The sequence below is a fragment of the Monocercomonoides exilis genome (genome assembly GCF_001643675.1).
Source record: "Monocercomonoides exilis strain PA203 chromosome Unknown scaffold31-1199392, whole genome shotgun sequence".
Lineage (NCBI taxonomy): Eukaryota > Preaxostyla > Oxymonadida > Polymastigidae > Monocercomonoides > Monocercomonoides exilis.
In genome coordinates this window covers 1,158,379-1,171,010 of record NW_027150576.1, presented here as the reverse complement: position 1 = coordinate 1,171,010, position 12,632 = coordinate 1,158,379, and the positions used below count along the sequence as shown (strand labels likewise).

The 12,632-nt window shown below is 36.3% G+C and overlaps 3 protein-coding genes across 3 annotated transcripts; 1 reads left to right on the top strand and 2 right to left on the bottom strand.

Moving 5' to 3' along the window:
* Window positions 1-137: 137 nt before the first annotated feature.
* MONOS_17791 (uncharacterized protein) lies at window positions 138-2,129 on the bottom strand. Its single transcript, XM_067870745.1, has 3 exons — window positions 1,894-2,129; window positions 1,326-1,822; window positions 138-1,261 (listed from the first exon to the last, which is right to left on the bottom strand). Exons 1-3 carry the CDS (start codon window positions 1,961-1,963, stop codon window positions 497-499), a joined length of 1,332 nt encoding a protein of 443 aa, XP_067725027.1. The 5' UTR covers window positions 1,964-2,129; the 3' UTR covers window positions 138-496.
* A 1,540-nt stretch (window positions 2,130-3,669) lies between these two features.
* MONOS_14297 (putative Protein kinase domain) lies at window positions 3,670-7,411 on the bottom strand (the record flags this gene model as incomplete). Its single annotated transcript, XM_067867086.1, has 1 exon — window positions 3,670-7,411. One exon carries the CDS (start codon window positions 7,409-7,411, stop codon window positions 3,926-3,928), a length of 3,486 nt encoding a protein of 1,161 aa, XP_067725026.1. The 3' UTR covers window positions 3,670-3,925.
* Window positions 7,412-8,340: 929 nt separating this feature from the next.
* MONOS_14298 (putative Ubiquitin family) lies at window positions 8,341-12,373 on the top strand (the record flags this gene model as incomplete). The annotated part of the gene is made up of 1 exon (XM_067867087.1): window positions 8,341-12,373. The coding sequence occupies one exon, from the start codon at window positions 8,341-8,343 to the stop codon at window positions 12,202-12,204; it is 3,864 nt and encodes a 1,287-aa protein (XP_067725025.1). The 3' UTR covers window positions 12,205-12,373.
* Window positions 12,374-12,632: the final 259 nt, after the last annotated feature.

The window sequence follows — 12,632 nt, the reverse complement described above, 5'->3', positions numbered from 1 at the left end:
ATTGAATGAACGAATGAAAGAAGCTATTTAAAGATGTTGAACGAGAAGCAGAGTGCAGGATAATGAAGAAATCGCTATGCTTGTGATAAATAGTGCATTTGATGTGGGGAAGAGATTTGTGAAGAGAAACGATAATCGAACAGTTATATGTTATTCTTCTTTTAGCTTCATTTCATTTTGAAAAGGTGCAAAAATCTTCAAAAAAAATCTTCAAAAAATCTTCAAAAAAGATTTAAAAAAAAAGGCTTCGAATGACTGTTTGTTTTCTCTTTTGTGAGATAACGAAAAGAAAAGAAAAACAAATATTTTTGAGTTTGGAATAAATAAAATCTCTCATTTCCTCAAACATTTACATCGTTGGCTGACAATTTATCAGTCAATCCAATAAAAATTACAATTGAATAAGGCTGCAAACAACCGTTTGCTGGTGAAGGAAACAACTCCCAAAAGAAAAATTGATATTGTGAAAAAACAAAATTTGAAACATTTCATTTCTTCAAACATTCACAAAATAATCGGAAATAATCAACGATAACTCTTCAAAAAATTCTCTGTTCAGATAATCCAGTCTTTCGTGAAAGCTTGTTACCACATCTTCGTATCCATCCTCTTCCATCTTTTCATATATCTCCTTTTTTGCCTCTTTTCTTTTTGCCTCTTTTCCATTTGCTTCATTCTCTTCTTCATTCAGTCGTCTTGATAATACGAAAAAAAATATAAAGCATTGAAATACCATTTCGTCATTCAATGTTGGCCTCTGCATCTCCTCCAAAACCGCTTTAACTGCTCTGCCTTTCAGCAAGTCATCAACTTTGACAGTTTTGTTTGTTGTAGCATATTGAAAGGATTCAATACACAAGGAGCATATTTCTCCGTAATTGTCTTTTGCTGCCCGAAATATATCTGCAATGATGCTAATTAGCCCTATAGATTCTTCATTCCACAATTTGAATGAGTGAAAATAAGACGTTATTGTTTTGAGACACCTCATTATTATAAACACTTTTTCCTTTTCTTTTTTTCCTTCCTCTTCTTTTCTCTTCCAATTCATACGTGCTGTCAGTTCTTCCAATTCTCTTGTTGCTTCTCTTGCAAAACGTAGTTCATTTGTAATCACTTTTTCCAAGCTTTTGTCGTTGAAAAATCGATAAAACAAAAAACGCCAAGCAGACTGATAGGCGAGTCGTGTCAGATTTCTGTGTTCTTGGTGATATTTGATGATAGCTTTGATTTCATTCAAATACAATTTTGGTCTTATAACCTTTTTTTAAAAAGGAGGAAAATGCAATTCAACAATATCAAAAAGGAAATAGAAATTCTCATACAATTCCATCATCAATGCGACTCAAACATAGTAAAGCCATTTCCACTTCCTTTTGGGTATCCTCGTCTTCTGCCTTCTTCAATGCAACTTTAAGAAGGTTAGGAATACACAGTAAAATCAAATCCAAAGATGGAACTCCGTTGTATAACAAAAGATAGCATTCACAAAGATCGACAAGAAGTTTTTCATCCTTTTCATCCATTTTTTTGCTCTCCGCAATTATCATCTGTTCGAATCTTTGGCACAACGAAGATTTTTCAAAGCTGCGTTTCCATGTATTTTTTAGAACTTTGTAATATCCAACATGCTTCAATAATAAAAGCACATTTCCCATTGACAGTTTCTTATCTTCAATCATTTTGTTCATTTTGTAAAACAGTTCTTTCGTGAAAACAGACTTGAATTCCTCTTCATTCATTTCATAAACAATTTTATTCATCTCTTCGATTATCCGTTTCTGTTCAATTTCTGTGCAATGCTCCAGCTCACAAAACATTTCTTCAAGAATCATTTGAAAAAAAAAAAGCATGCAGTTGAGTAATATTACGATAAAAAAACAATGCACAGACTCAAAAACTTTTCGGTTGGGGTTGGCTCTTGCAATTCATCAACTTCATTGCCAATCACAGAGATATTCATTTCGTTCGTTATTTGTTCTGCTTTAATCGCAAATGTGAACTCTTTATTTGGTGCTGAATCTCAGAATAACTGCTTCTTCCTCAAACGAAATTGTAAACAAAAGTCTCCAATTATGAAATGCAGATATGCACAAGGTATGTTTCTTTTCTTCAAAACGAACTCTCTTATTTTGGAATTCTTGATCTGACACAAAAAATGATAACAATAAAAAAAGAATGTGAAATGTGTTGTCAAAAAATAAATCTTATTGACAAATTCAAATATTTATTTTTTTTTTTTTTTTTTTTTTTTTTTTTTTTTTTTGATGAAAACAACAATAAATGCAAAATTATTCATCAAAACAAACATTTCACTTATTTCACAAACGTTTTCATGAGAACGAAAGCACTATAAAAAAAGTGTCCTTCAATTTCGACATGAAGACGAAAGAGATTGTTTTGAAACCAAAAGATAACAATTCAATTCTGAAGATGTGAAAGACAAGAAATCTTCAAAGAGAGAACTCAAAATGAGAAATTACAAAACGAAATGAATGTCAATGTGATGGTTTTGTTTGATGAATGACTTGTGCTTTCCACCAAATGAAGTCCATGAGACAGCCAAAGAAGGCTTCCCTAAAAAAAATCAAACTAACATCACAAACATCCCATGTGGAATAGGCACATGCTTTGAGCAGAGCTCTTTGAGACACCTTTCACAAGCAAAAGGAATCAAAAAGAATTGTCTCTCAGATTAGAATGAATGGATTAGACATCAAATGTTGATTGAAAATGAGAGCAGAAGGGAAATGTGGAAGAACCCATATTCCATATGTTTGGAGGAAGTGACATTTTCTGTCTCTCTGTTTGTTTTATTGCGCTGTTGGATCGATGAACACATTCCCCCACCCCCCTCCTCCTTATCTTCCCTTCTTCTGTTTCGCTCGCTTCTCTCAGAGCCAAACTCCTCTCTCTCTCCTCCTTTGTCATTTTGTTTTCAGCTGAAAAGAACAGAAAAGTCTGGATCAGTCTTCAGAAAATGAGTATTTATTTTTCCATTTCTTTCTGTTATCAACCTTTCTGGAACATCGCAATGCGAGTGTACCATTGGACATCAATTCCATTTGCAGAATGTTTTGGCCAAGGCAACTGCTCATCATTCGATCTTCATTCTTCATCATTGAAAGAGATTGAATCATTTGGAGAATTATATCACATCGTGCCATGATGAGTTGGATTTGAAATGTTACATCGTTGAGAGACGATTCCTCTCCTCCGAATTTTTCTCTTCTGCTGCTTTCTGAATGAACAAAATGAACAAAGAAAAATGGGCATCGAGTTTGTGGGGGAGCATATTCTTTTGCAGTTGGAGCAGCAGATGTGGTGAGCGTGCTTCGATTGATCTTTCATCTGCTCGATCTGTTGATGATGTCTTCTTCAGTTTGAAGGGCGTGTGCTGGAGTTCCTTCAGTGGCAGGACTGATAAGAATCCATTCGACTCCTTCTCAGGACTACACACAAACAGCCGGAGCAGCAAGAGAAATACAGCGCAGTGGAATAGAAGTGGATGAGGAGGATGAAGATGGAAAGACAAAAAATGTGCTCTTAACGTGTTCGATGGCAATGATGAAGCAATTGTCATCAGCCCAATTGCATGAACATTAAGAAGATGAGGAACGGCAACAGCTCTGATAAAGGAAATGGCATCAAAGAAGGGTTGGCTGAATAACAGGAAAATAAGCATTGTTTATAGGGAAAATAACACAGTTGTCAGGAAATATGAATGAAACGGAGAAATATAAAAACGGAGTGGTTGAAATGGGTCAGATTATTTGCTGATGCATATGAAAGAAAAATCTGAAGAGGATAAAATCTTTCAAACGGAAAAAAAGTTCTCAAAAACTGATATCTTCCTTCCACTTCAAACAACACACAAGAAATAAAAATAAATGAAAAAATTCAAAATTCAAAATCTCATTTTTCTTCAGCAATTCGTGTTTCTTCTTCTCGAAAGAGCAGCTTTCATCTTATCGAAGCTTTCTTCGTCTCCTTTCTCCTTCTGCTCATCCTTCTTCCCTCCTTCACTTCCACTTCCACTTCCACTTCCTCCGCTAGGCAACTCAAACCCTTTGTCTCTTTCACTTCCTTCCTCCGTTTCTGCTTCATTCGTCATTCTTCTCTGTTCCTTCTCTTTCTCTTTCTCTTTCTCTTTCTCCTCCTTCTGTCCTATTTCAATCTCTCCTTGATGCGCAATCGCTGAATTGTGGTGTCCCGTTTGAGAAGAATAGCAAGAAATGACAGAGACAGAAGAAGTGCGCTTTCTGACTGGCTGTGCTTGGAAGGGAGAGGCCAAGAGAGAGGAATGCTGGTTGAGGGATGAGAGGGAAGGAGGGATTGGATTTAAAGAAGAAGAGGAGGAGGAAGAAGAGGAAGAAGAGGAAGAAGAGGAAGAAGAGGAAGTGAAATTTGGGACTAATGAAGGAGAAGTCGAAGGAGGAGAAGAAGAAGAAGAAATTACTGAAGCAGAAGAATTTGGCACCAGCGAAGGAGAAGAAAGTGCAACAAATGAATTAGCCTGTGTGCTCAGAGAAGGAGAAGTTGTCGGCGAAGGAGAAGAAGATGAAGAAGAAGAAGAAGATGATGATGATGAAAAGGAGGAAGAAGAGGAAGAGGAAGAAAAAGATGAAGAAATATTACCACCTGGTTTGGAAGGGGTGGGAGATGAAGGAGAAATTGAACGGTGTTTGAATGGAGAAGTGAGAAGGCCAGAAGAAGAAGAAGAAGAAGAAGAAGAAGAAGAAGAAGAAGAAGATGTGTAAGAGGAACAGGAAGAGGAAGAGGAAGAAATTGGCACTAGTGAAGGAGAAAAAGAGGAAGAGGAGGAAGATGAAGAAGATGATGATGATGACGAAGATGAATTGGAAGAAGAAGGAAAAGAAGATGAGGATGATGAAGAAGATGTGTATGAAGAAGAGCCAGATGAAGCAAAGTGTATTTGTTGAAGTGATTTTGATGCTTTGGGCTTTGAAAGGGCGACGAATTGAGGCTGAGGAAAAGGACTGTTTCTGGAAGGGGCAGAATGGCGAGGGTTAGAAAAGGAAGAGGAAGGGGAAGGGGAAGAGAAGGATGAAGAAGGAGATGACGAAGAAAAGGAAGAGGAAGAAGAAGGAGAAGAAGAAGATGTTGAAGAAGAAGATGATGATGATGATGAATTGCTGTAAGAAGCTGAGCGTCTGAGGTTGGAGAAGGCGAGAGAAGGAGAGGGAGAAGGAGAAGAGGCGGTTGGCGAAGAAGGCTGGGTGAAAGGGAATGAATGAGGAATTGAATGAGAAAGAGGGACTGTTGGAGGAGTGGTGGAGGGAGAAATAGAAGGAGATGTGTTGGGAGAAGAGGTGGGAGAGAAAGGGAAGGAGAAAGAGGAGGAGGAGGAGGAGGAGGAGGAGGAGGAAGAAGAAGAAGAAGAAGAAGAAGAAGAAGAAGAATTATGAGAAGGGGAAGTGGGTGATGTGGAAGGTGAGAAGAAGTGAATTGTTGGGAGAGGAATGGAAGAAGGGATGGACGAAAGATTGCTGTGACATGAAGCAAAAGAAGAGGAAGAGGAAGGAGGAAGAGGAGATTGAAGTGAATGAGAAGAAGAAGAAGAAGAAGTTGAAGAAGATGGATTCACAAAACCTGAAGTTTTAGGCATTGTTGGATGAGGCTGAGAAGAGCTGTTGATGGAGGAGAGAGAAGACAAAGCAGAGGAAGAAGAGGAAGAAGACGAAGAAGAAGAGGAAGAAGAAGAAGAAGAATTTGAAGAAGAAGAGAATGAAGTTGCGTGTGGTTGTTGGCGACGATGGGGATAGAAGTGAAATGTGCGGAGTTTTGGTGGTTGCGATTGAGCAGATGAAGAAGTGGAAGAGAAAGAAGAAGAAGAAGAAGAAGAAGAAGAAGAAGAAGAAGAAGAAGAAAGAGAAGAGAGAGAGGAGAAAGAAGAAGAGGAAGAGGAAGGAGGAAGAGGATGACAAGAAGAAGAAGAAATTGATGTGGATGTGGATGTGGTTGATGGTGTTATATCATTAGGATGTGCAGTGGGTGTAAGCAAAATTGAAGGTATGAATGAAGAATGAGGTGTTTGAGAGGTGTTTGAGGGTGTGAAAGAAGAAGATGATGAAGATGATGATGATGATGATGATGATGAAATTGAAGAATTTTGAGTGTCAACATTATCTTTGGAGGTGATGGAATTATTTGCTGCGTTCAAATTTGAGAAAGAAGAAGCAGAGGAAGAGGAAGAAGCAGGTGATGAAGAAGAAGAAGAAGATGATGATGAACGTCCTTTTTCTTTGTCATGCATCCCATTCAATCCGTCTTTCATCTCGTTCTCTTTCATTGCTGTATTAATATCTCCTTTTCTTTCATTCACCAACCCCTCTTCGTTCAATGGATTATTATCATTTATTTCATTCTTCCCCACAATCCATTCTTTAATCACACCTCCTCCTCCTCCTCCTCCTCCTCCTCCCGCTTCCCCTTCCCCTTCCTCCTCTTCTCTTTCTCCCCAAAATCCTTCGTTTCTTATCTTCTCCACTAAATTCTGCAGAGGAGAAGGCGAAAAAGACAGCGTTTCCCAGTCAATTCCATTGAAAAACGGATGTTTTTTCGCTTCTTTGACTGAATATCGCTTTGTTTGGTCAACAGAAAGAAGGCAAGAAATGAGGTGAGCTGCAGCTGGAGTGAAGAATAAAGTGGAAGGAGAAGGAGAAGGAGGGGATGGGGGGAAGGGAGGGATAAGAGTTGGATGAGAGGAAGAGGAAGAAGAAGTTGAAGGAGCATTTACAGATTTATTTATAGGCTCTTCAGAATCTTCTGTTATAGAGTTGTTACTGTTGATTTCAGTTTGTGAATTGCAATCTTCTTTTTCTTCTTCAGTCAAAGATCCATTCTTCTCTTTTTCTTTCTCTTTTTCTTCTTTTTCCTCCTCCTTTTTCTTCTCCTCCTTCTCCTTCTCTTTCTCCCTCTCCCTCTCCCTCTCTTCTCTTGCCCACTCCTTCCACCTCTCTCTCCACCTCTCCACCTCCTCTGGGAATATCACCGTCCCTTCCACAATCGCCTTCTGTACATCCCAATCGCTTTCCCCTTCAAACGGAGGCTCTCCTGCACACAGAAAAAACAGCACACAGCCAAACCCCCACATGTCTGACGCTTCTGTTGCCCCCTTTGACAGAAGCACCTCTGGTGATATATAATGTGGAGAGCCGACGTATGTGGCGGCGATGCGGACTGAACGGCGGGAGGAGGAGGAAGAAGAAAGTGGGGATTGAAGAGTGGTGGACGATGATGATGAATTCTTGTGTGGATCAGAGTTGTTCCCTTGGCTATCTTTGTTTTGTTGCTTTGCTTCTGCTTCTGCTTCTGCCAACACTCGCTGCCGCTCTGCTCGGATGTCCTTGGCTGTACCGAAATCAGTGAGTTTCAAATGGCCGTTCATTCCAATAATTACATTTTCTGGCTTCAAATCTCGGTGCAGTATTCTACAAATAAGAAAAGAATTACAATCATCGATTTCCAATTTAAATAAAAGAAAAATAACCCTTCGTTGTGCAAGTGTTCGATTGCAAGAAGAATTTCTGCAGCACAAAATTGAATAATATCATAAGTTATGTGATCCTGTGATGTAAAACAGCAATCAATAAAATAATTATCAAATCATAACATTCATACGAAAAATTCTTCAGAATAAAGTGATAGCAAGTTATCAAGTCCTAGTTCAAGTAAAAGCGCTTAAAAAAGAATTGTGATATATTTTTAGCTTTAAAGGATAACAAACAAATAGTTCTCTTATCTTCAAATGTAGCATAAAGTTTTATTATGTTTGGATGATAAAGTCGATTCATTATGTTAAATTCAGTTTCAATTGTTGGAAGTTTGTTCAATTTTTTTATTTTGTATTTGTTGAATACTTTAAGAGCATATGTATTTCCATCAGCCTTATTTGACACAACTTTCACCTTGAATAAAATTAAATACAAAAATTATGAAATCATAAAGTTATGAATTTCATGAAAATCACAAATCAATTATTTTCAAACATTTGCATATGAACCACTTCCAATTTCTAAGCCTTCCTCAAAATCGCTGAGCGTCATCTTGTTGTTAAATGAATGAAGATGTGCTTCAGATATCGCTGCTTTAGACAGCTTACACAGCGATTGAGGCGTTTTTTGTTCATTTTCCATTTTGGAAATTTTCGAATAATGTATAAAAGTTTTTCCAATCATCATTCCACCATTGTTCAACATGCGACAATATAATTTGCAAGGTTCTTGTGAATTTTCAATGAATAAAAGTCAATAACCTTTGTTTGTATTTTTTGATCAATTTGCAAATTTGTGTTCAAAGTGATATTTTTCTTTCCAAATGAAGATCTCAGTTCGTTATTCATATGGTTCAAATATTTGTGCAATTGAATGTGAAGAGAAGGAAACAGTTGAACAACTTAAAGAAAAGATTGCTTTTAAGATTTCTGTTCCAGAAAACAAGCAAACATTGATCTTCAACGGAAAGGTGCTTTCAAATGGCACTCTTGCATCTAATAAAGTATCAGATGGCGTTATTATTCATCTTGGATTTAAAAATGGGGATCAAGAAAAGATGGATGAAATGAAGCAAGATAGTAAATACTCCAACAAAAAAGTGAATAGATCTTCTCTTGAAACAACTGCAAAGAAAGATAATTCGTCAAAACAAATTGAGCATGATGCTTCTGATGCAAACGAAGATATGAATGATAATATAATGTTGGATGAAAAAATATCTTCATCAGCATACACTAAAATAGAGCCGCATCCAAGCATATTTGGTGGATATTCTCAGCCAGATTCAGAAGCACTTCTTTACAGATCGCTCGATCGTGTGAGCTTGGATTGGATTGGTTTGATTGGTTCAGAACGTACACGTCATTTTGGTGAAAGTTTATCCCCAACGAGCAGCTGTTCACCTCAAAGATCTTCTGCAAAAGCAAGCAGTTTGGATCAAAAGCATATGAATAGTTCAAAGGAGCCATCAAGCCAGGCACAGCCTCACTTACTATTTCCTTCCTCTTCTTCTTCTTCTTCTCCCTCTCCTCCTTCTCCTTCTTCTATCCAACAGCGCACTGTTAGAGAAATATCATCTTCCGGTGCTGAAATACCGCACATAGAGATACATGATCCAGTCAGCCGCTCGCTTATTTACAATGAGTGCAATGCGATGAAGGAGTTGCCCACGATACGAATCGATGGGAGGACCGAGAAAGAGCTATCTGCAAAGAAGAACAGAGAGAAAAAGGAAAATAAAGAAAACAAAGAAAATGAAGAAAATGAAGAAAAAAAGGAATATTTTGAGGGAAAAGAAAAGAAAGAAGAGAAAAGAGATCCAACACAGCCAGAAAGTACGATTGAGAATGAGGCGAAGGCTAAATCGATGGCAAATAACGGAGCAAACAGTGAAAGAGAGCAAAAATTGTTGAGTGATTGTTCATCTTCTTCTCCTCCTTCGTCTTCATCTTCTTCTTCTTCTTCAGATAATTACAAGCAAACTAATCAATCAATTTCTACTTCTTCTTCCTCTTCTTCTTCTATCTCTGAAAAACCAGAAAATTCAGTTAAAAAGGGAAAACGATCCAAAAAGAACAAAAAATCGAAAAACAAATCCGAACAAGGTAAAAATACACAAACACAACAACAGAACAAAGGAAATTCATCATCATCATCTTCTTCTTCTTCTTCTAATATTTCTGCTTCACAAGCCTTTCGAATGGCCTTAGAGCGTTTAGCTGCAGTCACAGCTCGTTCTTCATTGAATCAGTCTTCTTCTAATTCTAATTCTTCTTCTACTAATTCTTCTCATCCTTCTTCCAATTCTTCTTCCATATCTTCTCCATTATCCGCTTTATTTTCAGCTGCAATTTCAACAAAAACTTCTTCTTCAGATAATTCTTCCCCTGTTGATAATGATGATGCTTCTAATTCATCTAAATCTTTTATTTCTTCTTCTTCTTCTTCTTCTTTTCCTTCTTCTTCAGCACAGCCAAACAACATTCATCAACCTTATTCTACTCGTTTACTATCTTCTTCTTCTCCTCTTCCTTCTTCTTCTTCTTCTTCTTCTTCTTCTTCTTCTATTTCTTCTATTTCTTCTTCTTCAAGTGAATTATCCAATCAATCAAGCAAACAACCATCTTATTCTTATTCTGAATGCAATTCTAATAACTCCACAAAGGAATCAATAAACTCAATAAATACAATGAACCAAACAAACTTAGGAAATCCAACAAATCCAATAAAATCATCAAATTCTTCTTGTTCTTCTTGTTCTTCTAATTCTTCTAATTCCTCTAATTCTTCACAAACAACCGAAACTCAGCCAAAACCGATCAAATTTACTTTTCCTCCTCCTTTCAGCAACCAACAGATAGGACATTTAAGAATGCCTGGGTTGTCAAAGAACTTCAAATTCAGCATCAAAGGAATCACTTATTACCCTCCTAATTCGAATCCTCCGTGTCCTCGTGTTGCTTATCCGAATGTTCCTCCTCCTCCTTCTTCTGATTCTTCTTCAAATTCATCTTCTTCTTCTACTACTACTACTGATTCTAATTCTAATTCTTCTTCATCATCTTCTTCTTCTCCTTCTCCTTCCTCTTCTCTTCCTTCTTCAAAACCTTCATCATCATCATCGTCAAATCCTTCTTCTTCCTCCTCCTCTTCTTCCCCCTCCTCTTCTTCTCATCCTTCTTCTTCTTTCCCTTCTTTCTTCCCTTGTTATGTCCCTTCCTTCTCTTCCCCCATCTTCGACCCATCCAAAATTCCCTTTGTCCCTTCAAGCATTTCTTTCTCTCATAACTCCATTCCTCTTCCAGACACACCTCCTCCTCCTTCTCCTTCTTCCACCCCTCCTCCTCTTTCTTCTCCTTCTCCTTCTTCTCCTTCTCCTTCTTCTTTGAATTCTTCATTTAGTTCTTCTTTAGCTTCGATTATTGCAGATGAAGAAGAAGAAGAAGAAGAAGAAGGGGAAGGGGAAGGGGAAGGGGAAGAAGAAGGAGAAGAAGATTTTGAAGAAGAAATAAATGAATATTATTATAATTATGTTTGTAAAGATGATGATGATGATATTAAAGTTGAAGATATATTTAGAACTAATTTTGGAATGAATTCAAATAATTCTCATATTCCTTCTTTTTCTTCTCTTTCTCCTTCTTTTTCTCCTCCTCATCAGAATTATTCTTTCATATTTCCTTCATCTCATATTCCTCCTCCTCCTCCTCCGCCTCCACCTTCTTCTTCTTCTAATCCTTCATCATCAATATCATCATCTTCTACTACTGCAACTGCTTCAAGTCGTTCTTCTAATTCTTTTTCTTCTAATTCTTCAAATTCATCATCAACATCTTCTTCTTCTTCTTCTTCTTCTTCTTCTTCTTCCTCTTCCTCTTCCTCTTCCTCTTCCTTATCTTCATCATCAAATTCTTCTTCTTCTTCTTCTTCACAAACACAAAATTCAGATGAATATGCAGGTTTTCCACAGGAATACAGAGAAGCAATGGAAACACTGAAAAAGCTTATGATTCCTAAAGATTCTTCTTCTTCTTCTTCTTCTTCTCATTCTTCTTCTCATTCTTCTTCTTCTTCTTCTTCTTCTTCTTCTTCTTCTTCTTCTTCTTCTTCTGATAATGATGATGATAGCGAATCCAATGATAGTAATATAAACATCTATGGTGATATTGATACGAGCAATGGCTATTATCAATCAGATTTTCCCGATTTTCTTCGTTTTCCTATGTATTCTAGTCGTTCTTATGATCATGATAATTATAATAATATTAATAATAATAATTATCGTCTTTCAGGTGTTTCTTCTGGTAAATGCAGAAATGTTATGAATAAATGCGATGGTTCTACTAATTCTGCTATTTCTTCTTCTAATGATTCTTCAAATTCTTCTTCAGATAATATTACTGATAATTCTTCTTCTTCTATTAATTCTTCTTCTCTTCCTCCTCCTCCTCCTCCTTCTTCTTCTTCTTCTGATAAATCTAATTCTTCTTCTAATTCTTCTGATAAAAATCTAAACCAACAAAACAGGTCTATTGAATATAAGCGAAATCTGTTGCTTTTGCAGCATTTCTTGTTGTCAGCCACAAAAGCAGCAAGAGAAGAGCAGAGAAGAAATGAAGATAATTCTGATAAGGATAAATTAGAAGAAGAAGAAGGAAAAGAAGAAAAAGAAGAAAAGAAGGAGTAAAAATGAAGTTTTTATGTGAAGTTTTATGTGAAATTTGATTGAGAAAGATTGAGTTGGGATTGGTTAAGTTGGGATGGGTTGAATTGAATTGAATTAAATTTTTATTTTATTTGATCACTTGTTTTTGAAAAGTTTTATTTTGTTTATATATTAACTTGTTTATTTATTCTCCATTTTTTGTTTGAAAATTGAAAAAAAAATTTTTTTAATAAAAAATAATGAAGATGAATTATACAGATCTAAAAATATTTATAAGACACTTCAATATGTAAATTGTGAGTTTATTTTATTTTATTTTATTTTATTTTTATTGGAATTTTTAATTTTGGAATTCTACAGTTTGATCTTTTAATTTTTAAATTTCTTTTTTTTTTTTTTTTTTTTTTTTTTTTTTTTTTTTTTTTTTTTTTTCCTTTCTTTTCTATATC

Bases quoted from the DNA above. Each gene is read 5' to 3' on its own strand.
- MONOS_17791 (XM_067870745.1), bottom strand. From the start codon at position 1,963: ATGAATATCTCTGTGATTGGCAATGAAGTTGATGAATTGCAAGAGCCA. The intron at 1,823-1,893 runs GTCTGTGCATTG...TGATTCTTGAAG, and splicing joins CCCAACCGAAAAGTTTTTGA to AAATGTTTTGTGAGCTGGAG. The intron at 1,262-1,325 runs GTATGAGAATTT...TTTTAAAAAAAG, and splicing joins GTCGCATTGATGATGGAATT to GTTATAAGACCAAAATTGTA.